The 13,423-nt window shown below is 43.5% G+C and overlaps 1 protein-coding gene across 4 annotated transcripts in view; it reads left to right on the forward strand.

Moving 5' to 3' along the window:
- Nucleotides 1-13,159, forward strand: part of LOC133549610 (ryanodine receptor 3-like) — a 373,912-nt gene extending 360,753 nt beyond the window's left edge. For all 4 annotated transcript variants that reach the window (XM_061895194.1, XM_061895196.1, XM_061895195.1 and 1 more), the window contains 6 exons: nucleotides 40-174; nucleotides 252-408; nucleotides 669-733; nucleotides 832-932; nucleotides 7,479-7,530; nucleotides 12,329-13,159. In XM_061895194.1, the coding sequence (XP_061751178.1) occupies nucleotides 40-174; nucleotides 252-408; nucleotides 669-733; nucleotides 832-932; nucleotides 7,479-7,530; nucleotides 12,329-12,424 (606 nt within the window). In that variant the 3' untranslated portion in view covers nucleotides 12,425-13,159. The remainder of the gene's footprint in view (nucleotides 1-39; nucleotides 175-251; nucleotides 409-668; nucleotides 734-831; nucleotides 933-7,478; nucleotides 7,531-12,328) is intronic.
- The last annotated feature ends 264 nt before the right edge of the window (nucleotides 13,160-13,423 follow it).

The raw sequence follows: 13,423 nt of genomic DNA on the forward strand, positions 1-13,423 counted from the left end.
ATGACAATGGGATTATTCCGCCTGTGTGTGTGTCTACAGCTGGTGCTAACAGTGGGCCTGCTGGCCGTGGTGGTCTATCTCTACACTGTGGTGGCCTTTAACTTCTTCAGGAAGTTCTACAACAAGAGTGCAGATGATGACGAGCCAGACATGAAGTGTGACGACATGATGACTGTAAGAGCAAGACAGAGACCTCCAAAAATGTCTCCTACTGTACTGGTTGTGCTGTAACTTTGACGGTTCATCCGCAGTGCTACCTATTCCACATGTACGTTGGCGTGAGAGCAGGGGGAGGCATTGGAGATGAGATTGAAGACCCAGCTGGTGACCCTTACGAGCTGTACCGCATCCTTTTTGACATCACCTTCTTTTTCTTTGTCATCGTCATCCTCCTGGCCATCATTCAGGGTGAGTGCCATCATGAAGACTGTTTACAGTACAGGTCCAAGGTTTGAACATGCTTGCTCATGCTATTGAATGAGAAGGTTGACTAAAGTCCTAACTGTCTACTGGTTCAGCAAACGTGAGTTGAAATGTCAGTAAACCACTGCAGATTTGCACACAGTTCTTACATTACATGACATTACTGTATATCAAGGAGGTCAAATAAGATGTGCAGGAAGAGTGAAATTGATACACTTAAGTCTTCAATATGTTGGTGCTTGCAGGTCTGATCATTGATGCTTTTGGAGAGCTGAGAGACCAGCAGGAACAAGTCAAAGAGGACATGGAGGTGAGTGAAGATTTCAAACAGACAAAGGAAGACTGTGGCATATTCATGACATTTTACTTTTTTTCATCGACTTTCAACATCTTTTTTATCTTCCTCAGACAAAATGTTTCATTTGCGGGATCGGAAATGACTACTTTGACACGACGCCTCACGGCTTTGAGACTCACACTTTGCAAGAGCACAATTTAGCCAACTACCTGTGAGTATTCCACAGCTCTATGTAACATCCACTTCATTCAAGCCGTCTTCTCTGTAATTAACCGTGGGATTGAAGGGTTTCACTTGTTTGTTAAGTTATGTTTACATTCACTGCGAAAATAAATTATGTGTGGAATAATTAATGTTACTCCTCTCTGAGGTGCCACCTTATCGTGGTAGAGGAGTTTGCGTGTCCCAATGATCCTAGGAGCTATGTGGTCCGGGGTAAGGTCTCCTAAGGCAAACAGGTTCTAGGTGAGGGATCAGACAAAGAGCAGCTTGAAGACCTCTATGAAGAAGACAAAACATGGACCCAGATTTCCCTCGCCCGGACGCGGGTCACCGGGGCCCCCCTCTGGAGCCAGGCCCGGAGGTGGGGCACAATGGCAAGCGCCTGGTGGCCGGGCCTGTTCCCATGGGGCCCGGCCGGGCACAGCCCGAAGAGGCAACATGGGTCACCCCTCCAATGGGCTCACCACCCATAGCAGGGGCCATAGAGGTCGGGTGCAATGTGAGCTGGGCGGCAGCCGAAGGCAGGGCACTTGGCGGTCCGATCCTCGGCTACAGAAGCTAGCTCTTGGGACGTGGAACGTCACCTCACTGGGGGGGAAAGAGCCTGAGCTAGTGCGCAAAGTGGAGAAGTTCCGGCTGGATATAGTCGGACTCACTTCGACGCACAGCAAGGGCTCTGGAACCACTTCTCTCGAGAGGGACTGGACCCTCTTCCACTCTGGCGTTGCCGACAGTGAGAGGCGACGGGCTGGGGTGGCAATTTTGGTTGCCCCCTGTCTTAAAGCCTGCACGTTGGAGTTCAACCCAGTGGACGAAAGGGTAGCCTCCCTCCGCTTACGCACCAAACAGCAGTTCAGAGTACCCACCCTTTTTGGGTACACTCGAGGGAGTACTGGAAAGTGTTCCCCCGGATGACTCCCTTGTCCTACTGGGGGACTTCAACGCTCATGTTGGCAACGACAGTGAAACCTGGAGAGGCGTGATTGGGAAGAATGGCCGCCCGGATCTGAACCCGAGTGGTGTTTTGTTATTGGACTTTTGTGCTCGTCACAATTTGTCCATTACAAACACCATGTTCAAACATAAGGGTGTCCATATGTGCACTTGGCACCAGGACACCCTAGGCCGCAGTTCCATGATCGACTTTGTAGTTTTGTCATCGGATTTGCGGCCTTATGTTTTGGACACTCGGGTGAAGAGAGGGGCAGAGCTTTCTACCGATCACCACCTGGTGGTGAGTTGGCTGCGATAGTGGGGGAGGATGCCGGACCGACCTGGCAGGCCCAAACGCATTGTGAGGGTCTGCTGGGAACGTCTGGCAGAGTCTCCTGCCAGAGAAAGTTTCAATTCCCACCTCCGGAAGAACTCTCAACATGTGACGAGGGAGGTGCTGGACATTGAGTCCGAGTGGACCATATTCCGCACCTCTATTGTCGAGGCGGCTGATCGGAGCTGTGGCCGCAAGGTAGTTTGTGCCTGTCGGGGCGGCAATCCTGAAACCCCTTGGTGGACACCAGCGGTGAGGGATGCCGTCAAGCTGAAGAAGGAGTCCTATCGGGTCCTTTTGGCTCATAGGACTCCGGAGGCAGTGGACAGGTACCGACAGGCCAAGCGGTGTGCGGCTTCAGCGGTCGCTGAGGCAAAAACTCGGAGATGGGAGGAGTTCGGGGAAGCCATGGAAAACGACTTCCGGACGGCTTCGAAGCGATTCTGGACCACCGTCCGCCGCCTCAGGAAGGGGAAGCAGTGCACTATCAACACCGTGTATGGTGCGGATGGTGTTCTGCTGACCTCAACTGCGGATGTTGTGGATAGATGGAAGGAATACTTCGAAGACCTCCTCAATCCCACCAACACGTCTTCCTATGAGGAAGCAGTGCCTGGAGAATCTGTGGTGGACTCTCCTATTCCTAGGGCTGAGGTCGCTAAGATAGTTAAAAAGCTCCTCGGTGGCAAGGCCCCGGGGGTGGACGAGACCCGCCCGGAGTTCCTTAAGGCTCTGGATGCTGTGGGGCTGTCTTGGTTGACAAGACCCTGCAGCATCGCGTAGACATCGGGGTCGGTACCTCTGGATTGACAGACTGGGGTGGTGGTTCCTCTCTTTAAGAAGGGGGACTGGAGGGTGTGTTCCAACTATCGTGGGATCACACTCCTCAGCCTTCCCGGTAAGGTTTATTCAGGTGTACTGGAGAGGAGGCTACGCCGGATAGTCGAACCTCGGATTCAGGAGGAACAGTGTGGTTTTCGTCCTGGTCGTGGAACTGTGGACCAGCTCTATACTCTCGGCAGGGTTCTTGAGGGTGCATGGGAGTTTGCCCAACCAGTCTACATGTGCTTTGTGGACTTGGAGAAGGCATTCGACCGTGTCCCTCGGGAAGTCCTGTGGGGAGTGCTCAGAGAGTATGGAGTATCGGACTGTCTTATTGTGGCGGTTTGCTCCCTGTACGATCAGTGCCAGAGCTTGGTCCGCATTACCGGCAGTAAGTCGAACACATTTCCAGTGAGGGTTGGACTCCGCCAAGGCTGTCCTTTGTCACCGATTCTGTTCATAACTTTTATGGACAGAATTTCTAGGCGCAGTCAAGGCGTTGATGGGTTCCGGTTTGGTGACCGCGGGATTAGGGCCCTGCTTTTTGCAGATGATGTGGTCCTAAATGGCTTCATCTGACCGGGATCTTCAGCTCTCACTGGATCGGTTTGCAGCCGAGTGTGAAGCGACCGGAATGAGAATCAGCACCTCCAAGTCCGAGTTCATGGTTCTCGCCCGGAAAAGGGTGGAATGCCATCCCCGGGTTGGGGAGGAGACCCTGCCCCAAGTGGAGGAGTTCAAGTACCTAGGAGTTTTGTTCACGAGTGAGGGAAGAGTGGATCGTGAGATCGACAGGCGGATCGGTGCGGCGTCTTCAGTAATGCGGACGTTGTACCGATCCGTTGTGGTGAAGAAGGAGCTGAGCCGGAAGGCAAAGCTCTCAATTTACCGGTCGATCTACGTTCCCATCCTCACCTATGGTCATGAGCTTTGGGTCATGACCGAAAGGATAAGATCACGGGTACAAGCGGCCTAAATGAGTTTCATCCACCCTATCCATTAGAGATAAGGTGAGAAGCTCTGCCATCCGGGAGGAACTCAAAGTAAAGCCGCTGCTCCTCCACATCGAGAGGAGCCAGATGAGGTGGTTCGGGCATCTGGTCAGGATGCCACCCGAACGCCTCCCTAGGGAGGTGTTTAGGGCACGCCCAACCGGTAGGAGGCCACGGGGAAGACCCAGGACACGTTGGGAAGACTATGTCTCTCGGCTGGCCTGGGAACGCCTCGGGATCCCCCGGGAAGAGCTAGACGAAGTGGCTGGGGAAAGGGAAGTCTGGGTTTCCCTGCTTAGGCTGTTGTTCCCTCGACCCGACCTCGGATAAGCGGAAGAAGATGGATGGATAATTAATGTTATAAAACAATCATACAACAATAATAATTATAATGGATTAGATTTATATAGAGCTTTTCTTGACATTCATTCACTCCACATTCACATGTTGACGGTGGTAAGCTACATTTGTAGCCACAGCTGTCCTGGGGCAGATTTACGGAAACATGGCTGCCAATTTGCACTTACGACGACCCCTCCGACCACCACTAAACATGCATTCACTTTCATACACCAGTGTGAGTGGCACTGGGAGCAAGGTGGGTGAAGTATGTTTGCCAAGGACACAACGGCTGTGACTAAGATGGAAGAAACTGGCACGGCCGCTCTGCCATCTGAGCCAGGCCGTTCCTAAAAGAGGCCGAAAGACAGAGAGACTTCCAGAACAGACAGAAAAACGAAAAATGAGCCATATAACAAAGGTTCATATTATTGCTCTCTAAATAATGATTTCTACAGGAAGTCTTTGTTGGTGCCATAAAAAAAATGTCCACGGTCGGCTGCATGTGTACAACTAAAAAACACCTAAAGTTGGTCAGCAATGCTTTTGTTCAATCCTAATGTAAATCCCCAAAGTGAACATAAAACATTTCAAATGTGTCTTTAGTAGGTTATGTATTTGTTGTAATGATGTTCTAGCTATGATTTTTATACCATTAGAAAATCTTTAGCACCTCCATTGGTGGTAATTATTTTCTGTCACGCATTTATTATACAAATTTGTTGTACATCCATGTAACCAGAAGTGTTAACTGAAAGAGTTAGCAAAACACACCACAAGCATTGGTGAAGGTTGATTTTATATCTTCCTGAATAATTTCATATAACAAAAATATTACTGTTACTTTCTGGTGTTTGTCTGGACCTCGGGATGTAGAAACTTCAGGCCAATACAGTAAGGAGACATCTTTATTAGAGTAACAAAAACTATGAAGATGTGCACCTAGGAAATGCACAAAGGGCAGATTTGCATATGAAGCGCAAAGCAAGGAAAACAAATGGACATAAGACGCATCATGATTGGAAAACCAGAGACAGGTATGTCCTGATTTCCAACCAGGTACAGGTGAAGGTGCCAGCGCTCAGACACGAGGAGTGAAGGCAGACAGAAAGTGGAATAAAAAAATAAAAGGATTTGACAGGAAAAATACAAAATACATGCTACTAATAATAACGGTCATTAAAGATCATGATCATGGTCCTGTGGTGGCTGGCTCGGGTGGGGTGGCCTGGTGTGGGCCGCGCCGTGCTCCCTGGGGGTGGGGGTGGGGTCGGGGGGTCCCGGGTGCTGGTGGGGCAGGGGCGGTCTTCCCGTCCGGCTGCGGGGAGTCTCTGGGTTCCCCCGGGCTGTACGTCCCAACTTTCTGCCCATGTGGGGGGTTCTCTCTCGCTGGCTTGGGGTCTGGCCGTCCGCTGCTTCTCTCGTGCCCTGTCCTCTGCCAGGCGCGTCTGTTTGCGGCCTGCTGCCGGCTCTTCCGGGCGGCGCGATGGGCCGGACTCTGGGGTTCCCGCCGCTGGTCGGCCTGGCTGCGTGGGGCGGGTGGTCCCTGGTTCCCTGGGCGCCACACTTGCAGTTTGGGTTGGTCTCTCTGGGCGGCTGGGTCCGCACTCTGGCTCCCACGCACACTAGGGATCAAATATATTGTACATACAAACACACATATACTACCACAACACACACCGTTACTCATACATACAAACGTCCATACATTGGTACCTACACTCCCACATACATACACAAATACATTACATACCCACATACTCCAAGTCCGTCCATCCACGCGCATTCAAGGTACGAACATACCCATACTGTACATATACATTCACTGTACAAACAAACATACATATACTGTACATAGACATTTACTGTACAAACATTCATATACACATTGTGTTCGTATACAAGTACATATATACATACATACACTCATGCACATAATCATATTTCATCAAACATATATCAATGCTGTTGCCCTAGGGTAAACTGGGTAACACAAGGCATATTGACAGAGCTTAAACCATTGTTACTATAACAATCTACAAGATTAATAGGTTGCCTCTCTCTTCCCTTTCATCTTTCGGTATTCCTTCTTCTTTTTTCTTTTTTTTCTTTTTTCTTTTCTTTTTTTTCTTTTTTCTTTCTTTCTTTATTTTTTTTTCAATGATATTTCTAGCTATCATTATGTATACATATTGTTGCATTTGAACAACTTTATTGTTGATAATAGAGGTAATCTATTGGTTTTGTTCATGATCAATAGCGCTTTTTCTATTGGTATTTATATTGCTCCAGTGTTAGTGTAAAAATGCTCATTGTCATTACTATATTATTTATTTCACTAACTGCTTATTTGCTATGACTTTTACGATCATATTTGTACATATTATGTATGTGCTGGTGTTGTTCTATTGTTGTTGTTGTTATTGTTGTATTTGCTGTTGTTGTTTTTGTCTTTCTGTCTAATCCCCCTCTTATCCCCACAATTTCCCCCTCTGTCTTCCTTTTTTTCTCTTTCTATCCCCTCCTGCTCCGGCCCGGCTGCACCAAATGATAATATAAATACATTTAATAAAGTCACATTCAAATAAGACAACACGAGAAGTATCTTACACTTCTCTTTTGTAAAGTAAATCTGAACAGCCGATATGGGCATTTACATCAACTATATGATTTGCCTGAGAAGCTGGACAGGACAAAAAAAAAAAAAAAAAGAAAGAAAAAGATCATGACATTTGACATGAATTGAAAGATATCAATTCCTTTCCACTGACCAAGTAGGATAAATATGTTTTTATCTTTATTGTAAATTTACGGTAACCATAAAATGTTGCTTTTACTTTCATACCAAGAATCATTCAAGACAATCTTGTAGATTCAGAGAAAAACTTGTCTATATTTTGGATACTTTAATAAAAAGCCCTTTTAATCCCAGAGTTTCAAAATTAAAATTAACAGGCTTTTTAGTTGGAAAAAATATTTTGTAGAAACATTGTTACCACAGAGAAAAAACTGACGCATGATAGTTTTTTTCTGAATGTTTTGTTTCTGTTTATCTAGTAACGATGCCATTTTCTTCTTTTGTTTGTTGCTCTCTATGACTCTCCTTTATCTTAAGGTTTTTTCTGATGTACCTCATTAACAAGGACGAGACGGAGCACACTGGCCAGGTACAGTATGAGGACTTCTTATTACATATACTAAATTAATATCATGAATAAAAAAAACAATGTGGCATGAGATTGCCGGGACCCCAAAAATGTTTTGAAATATGGCAACACTACAACAAACATTTTTATAAAAATCTGGCAACATAGAAATAGAAATTATATAATATATTTTCCGGGCCATAGAACAAATTTAAGCCACAGCCACAAAATTTTGATATAGATGAATATTTTTAAATGTATTCGCTGCACTGATATATACCGGTACGAGAGATTTGTGAATTTTTATTTACATACCTTAATTGTTTTCAAACGATGCCTGTCACACAGCAGTAAAACGGCTGGTCAAACAAAACAGAAGTCATCGTTATTAGCCCACTAGCTATGGAAACTAACTCTCCAATCCGCTTAACAGACTCAATAACTCCACGTAACGTTTTGGTGAATTTGCAAAATAATACAAAAGGAATACCATTGTAAAGGCCTACTGTAATTAGATTTTCTTATTTAAACGGGGATAGCAGGTCCATTCTATGTGTCATACTTGATCGTTTTGCGATATTGCCATATTTTTGCTGAAAGGATTTAGTAGAGAACATCGACAATAAAGTTAGCAACTTTTGGTCGCTAATAAAAAAACCTGACCTTTACCGGAAGTAACAGACAATGTGCGCGTGACGTCACCGGTGTGAGGGCTCCTCACATCCTCACATTGTTTATAATGTGAGCCACCAGCAGTAAGAGCAATTCGGACCGAGAAAGCGACGATTTCCCCATTAATTTGAGCGAGGATGAAAGATTCGTGGATGAGGAAAGTTAGAGTGATGCACAAAAAAAAATACATAATAAAATAAAAAGAAAAGGCGACGGCTCCAGATGTAATTAGACACATTAACTAGGATAATTCTGGAAAATCCCTTTTTTGCTTATTGTGTTAATAGTATTTTAGTGAGATTATAAAGTCATACCTGGAAGTCGGATGGCTGCGGTGAACGCCAGTGTCTCTTAGAGGAGCCAAGATCACAGCTGCCCTTTTGAGCTGCAGGATGAGGTCGCATAATCCACTCAAGTCTCCGGTAAGAGCCGACTTAATATCACAATTTTCCCATCCAAAAACTTGCTGGTTGACGTAGAGAAACATGACCGCTCTGTGTTAAAGCTTCACAACAAACAAAGAAACACCGGCTGTGTTTCGGTGCTAAAGGCAGCTGCAATCCACCGCTTTCCAACAGAATTCTTACTTGACCTCTCCATTATTAATTGAACAAATTGCAAAAGATTCAGCAACACAGATGTCCAAAATACTGTGTAATTGCGCGATGAAAAGAGACGACTTTTAGCTGTAAGTGGTGCTGGGCTAAAATGTCTTCTCCAACCAATAACGTCACAAACACGCGTCATCATACGCGTCATCATTCCGCAACATTTTCAACAGGAAACAGATGGAAACAAATAATTAATTATGGAACTACTAAATTACTAATTTGTAAACCTCTAATAAGAAATTCTAGTTGGCAAAAAATAACTAAAATTAATAAAAAAATATATAATTTTTATTTAATAAAGAAATATTTGAAGGCTGTGCCATACAACACATATGGAAAATGGGAGGACTTTTTTGACCGCCCATTGCCGTGGGATGCCATATTCAAACTAATCTACAAAACTACTAAAGATGTGCAAAATCGTTATTTTCAAATTAAAATTATTTATAACTTCTTACCCACGGGGAATATGTTAAAACTATGGAATATGACTGAGTCAGATGATTGCCTTTTTGCTTTCAGGAGACTGAATCCACCCTGCATTTGTTTTGGTATTGTCATATTGTGTCTTCTTTTTGGGTGGAAGTTGAAAAAATGTGTTCAAGGATTGGTTTGTTTATGAAGCTTGATGTAGTTTCTGTTATTTTAGGAGAGTTTATTGACAAGCAATTTAATTATAGTACTTGGTAAAAGGTTTATTTTTAAGGCCAAAAATAGATATTCACTTAGTATTACTTTCTTTAAAGCATATATTCAGTATTTTTTAACTTTAGAAAGATACATGAACGATAATGATGCCAAAAACATGAAAAAAGATGGGAAATCCTTAAAGGCTTGTTGTGAAAATGTAATAATGTTTATAGATATGCAACAACAGCAACATATATGCTATCTGTTGTTGTGTTCCCTATTTTTGAGTGTACAAAATGAAGGTGTGTGTTGAGTCTGACTTGGACATAATATGGACTATACACAAATGCTTTTTATAAAAATGTAATTTTGTTTATAACTTATATTCAATCTGTTGTTTTCCTAATTTTTATTGTTGTACATGGATGAGGGTGTGTGTTGCTGAGCCCGACTTGGACATTGTCTGGACTGGACCTGGTTTTAAAAACCTTTTAGACAAGTCTAATTTAATTAACAACCTGGTCTGGTGAAGATAAGGTTTTTTTTATTATTATTTTATAAATAAAATAAAATGAGATTTAAAAAAATAATAATTAAAAAAAATTAACATTTTCTTGGATAAAAAAGAAAGTATAATCATATAAAACATCCATCCATCCATCTATTTCTACCGCTTATTCCCTTTTGGGGTCGCGGGGGGCGCTGGCGCCTATCTCAGCTGCAATCGGGCGGAAGGCGGTGTACACCCTAGACAAGTCGCCACCTCATCGCAGGGCCAACACAGATAGACAGACAACATTCACACTCACATTCACACACTAGGGCCAATTTAGTGTTGCCAATCAACCTATCCCCAAGTGCATGTCTTTGGAAGTGGGAGGAAGCCGGAGTACCCGGAGGGAACCCACGCATTCACGGGGAGAACATGCAAACTCCACACAGAAAGTTCCCGAGCCTGGATTTGAACCCAGGACTGAAGGAACTTCGTATTGTGAGGCAGATGCACTAACCCCTCTGCCACCGTGAAGCCCTCATATAAAACAATTATATTAAAAATAGTTAATTGTTAGTAGACCGGCGACACACAATCATGTGTGTTTCAGGGACTGTGTCACTTGCAGACTGTTATATATGTTGTGGGAACCAGAATTTTGGTAGCAGAAAGAAACAACCCTTTTTTGTGTGAGTGAGTGTGGATGAGTGTGAATGGGGGAGGAAGGGGTTTTCTTTGGGGGGTTGATGCACTAATGGAAAGTGTATCTTGTGTATTTTTATGTTGATTTAATAAAAAAAAATAAAAAAAACTCAGCGGGAAATTTAAAATTGCAATTTAGTCAACTAAACCAGCCGTACTGGCATGTGTTGCAATGTTAATATTTCATCATTGATGTATAAACTATCAGACTGCGTGGTGGGTAGTAGTGGGTTTCAGTAGGCCTTTAAGTTAATAATACTTACACAGACACATGTTAGCATATTCGCTAATACTAACAACGCTAGCTTGATTATATTATGATAGCATGTTCGAATATGCATGAAAACACTCCTACAGACACCACACTTGGGACGGTTTAGTAAGTAAGAATTGTTTTAGTTATATTGTAAAACTCACAATTGGTGCTTGGTGTGATGAGTGAACAATTCTTTCAAGCAGAAAAGCTTTAGACGAATATTAGACGAAACGGGACTTATACTTCCAGTTCAAAGCAAGTGGAAGTATAAGTATAAGGAAGTATATTTTCAACCTGCAGCACCTGTACTGAGCGAACTCATCCAAAACATGGCGCCTTAGCACAAACAATAATACACCTTTTCAGTGTCTGTCATTGTTGTATTAACAAATTTTGTTGAATACAAAACATTATGGCTTTTAGCGAACGAAAAATCCATAAAGTAGTTGCTGTCATGATCCGGCAGGTGTGCTGCAACCTATCTGTTTTTGTTTCAGTGCCTGGTTTTTGTTTTTGTTTCAGTGCCTGGTTTCTGGATCACAGGAGGGAGCAACCTGATACTCTTTTGCTTTTGTCTACTTAAGCCTTCTAATCCATTTATTCACGCTTCTCATTTCCTGTGGCGTTTCCGTGTTAACCATTACCTCGCCACACATTTTGTGTGCAACTTCTGTTCCTCCACACCATTTGTGAGCATCCTTAGTTCTTTTCTCTCACTCCTTTTTGAGTGCAATTTTTGTTATTAATATTACTATTATTATTATTATCTATTTTTTGCTCTGCATTGGGGTCCTACTCCGGCTAAGCCAATTGTGACAGTTGCACCGTTTTATAAGCCGCAAGGTTCACGGTGGAAGAGGGGTTAGTGCGTCTGCCTCACAATATGAAGGTCCTGAGTAGTCAGGGTTCAATCCCGGGCTCCGGATCTTTCTGTGTGAAGTTTGCATGTTCTCCCCGTGAATGCGTGGGTTCCCTCCGGGTACTCCGGCTTCCTCCCACCTCTAAAAACATGCACCTGGGGATAGGTTGATTGGCAACACTAAATTGGCCCTAGTGTGTGAATGTGAGTGTGAATGTTGTTCGTCTATCTGTGTTGGCCCTGCGATGAGGTGGCGAGTTGTCCAGGGTGTAAGTGCCTTCCGCCCGATTGTGGCTGAGATAGGCACTAGTGCCCCCAAAGGGAATAAGCGGTAGAAAATGAATGGATGGATGGACTTCTCCCCATCGAGTCAGCGCCTTTCTTCCTCTGTCACACACAACACTGACTTAAAAAAACCGCTGTTTGGAAAATGTCTCAAAGGTTGGGCAAGTTAGTACGATAGGTGCTAATTAAGGAAGATGTAAAGCAGCTAAGATTAAATTTTTTATGTTGCCATCTGTTAATTATTTCACTGATCATAAAAAACGTCTGTCTTGCAACTGTAAACACTAAAAACTTTGAATGTCTTCACTCAGGAGTCGTACGTGTGGAAGATGTACCAGGAGCGCTGCTGGGATTTCTTTCCAGCCGGAGACTGCTTCCGCAAACAATACGAAGATCAGCTGGGATAGAACAGCTCCATCCTCCTTAGCTCCATTTGAGGGGGCTGCTGTGCCGATCTCCACCCTGTCACTTTGCCAACATTAAGACGGCCTCAAGAGAGAGGATACAAATGACTTCTTTGTCCAGCAAGGGGGGAAGCGACCCTTTACGGGCTCACGGTTTCAGCCTCGAATTCACATTTTCAGGGTTGTTTTTTTTCAGAGGAGGGGGGTATCTTTGACAGCATTGCCTTTTACTGTGCATAAACCCCATTATTGCACAATGTTTTGTTGTCTTTTCTGAAAAACACCATTGGGGTGTTTTACAAGACGCTAAAAATTATGCACAATGTTGTGATTTGATGAATGTTGAGACGTAATGCCAAAAGAGAAGTGCAACTGGGTTTGTTCATGTAATCTTGCAAAGGAAAATGCAGACAGTCGTATTATGTAAAATTGGAAAAGGAAAATAACAGTTTTCATGAAGTGCCTTATAAGTACCAAGTCTACATTACAAAGAAGCTATGCAAACTTGTGCTGTTTTTTCCTATCGTATGTAAGTAGACTTTTATTTTCATTGAACAGAGAAGAAATGTGTTTGGTTGATTTTTGTTGATGAATGCAGCATACGTGCAAATGTTACATGTTGTATAAATGACTTTGAACAGCAAAAATTGAATTGCTATTGTTTGGCTATTTGTACGTAGTAGCTTTTGCGGATTTGTGCATTTCTTTTCATGAGATATAAATAAAGAAAATAGTGCCAGAAAATGACTGAAAAATAACTCCATATTCATAAAAACAGGGCCGCCCATTCCATACACAGAGAGCCTTGTTTTGGTAAAATACGCAAGGAAAATGGCTCTTTACAAATGGAATCCTAGCCTGTCTTCCTCTGTTACTGTTAAAGGGGAACGTTATTACCCAACCTATGCAAGCGTCAAAATATATCTTGATGTTGCAGAAAAAAGACCATGTATTTTTTTAACCCGTTTCCTAACTCTAAATGAGTGAATTTTGGTGAATTAA

Source organism: Nerophis ophidion, linkage group LG03, assembly GCF_033978795.1.
Source record: "Nerophis ophidion isolate RoL-2023_Sa linkage group LG03, RoL_Noph_v1.0, whole genome shotgun sequence".
In the NCBI taxonomy this organism is placed as follows: domain Eukaryota; kingdom Metazoa; phylum Chordata; class Actinopteri; order Syngnathiformes; family Syngnathidae; genus Nerophis; species Nerophis ophidion.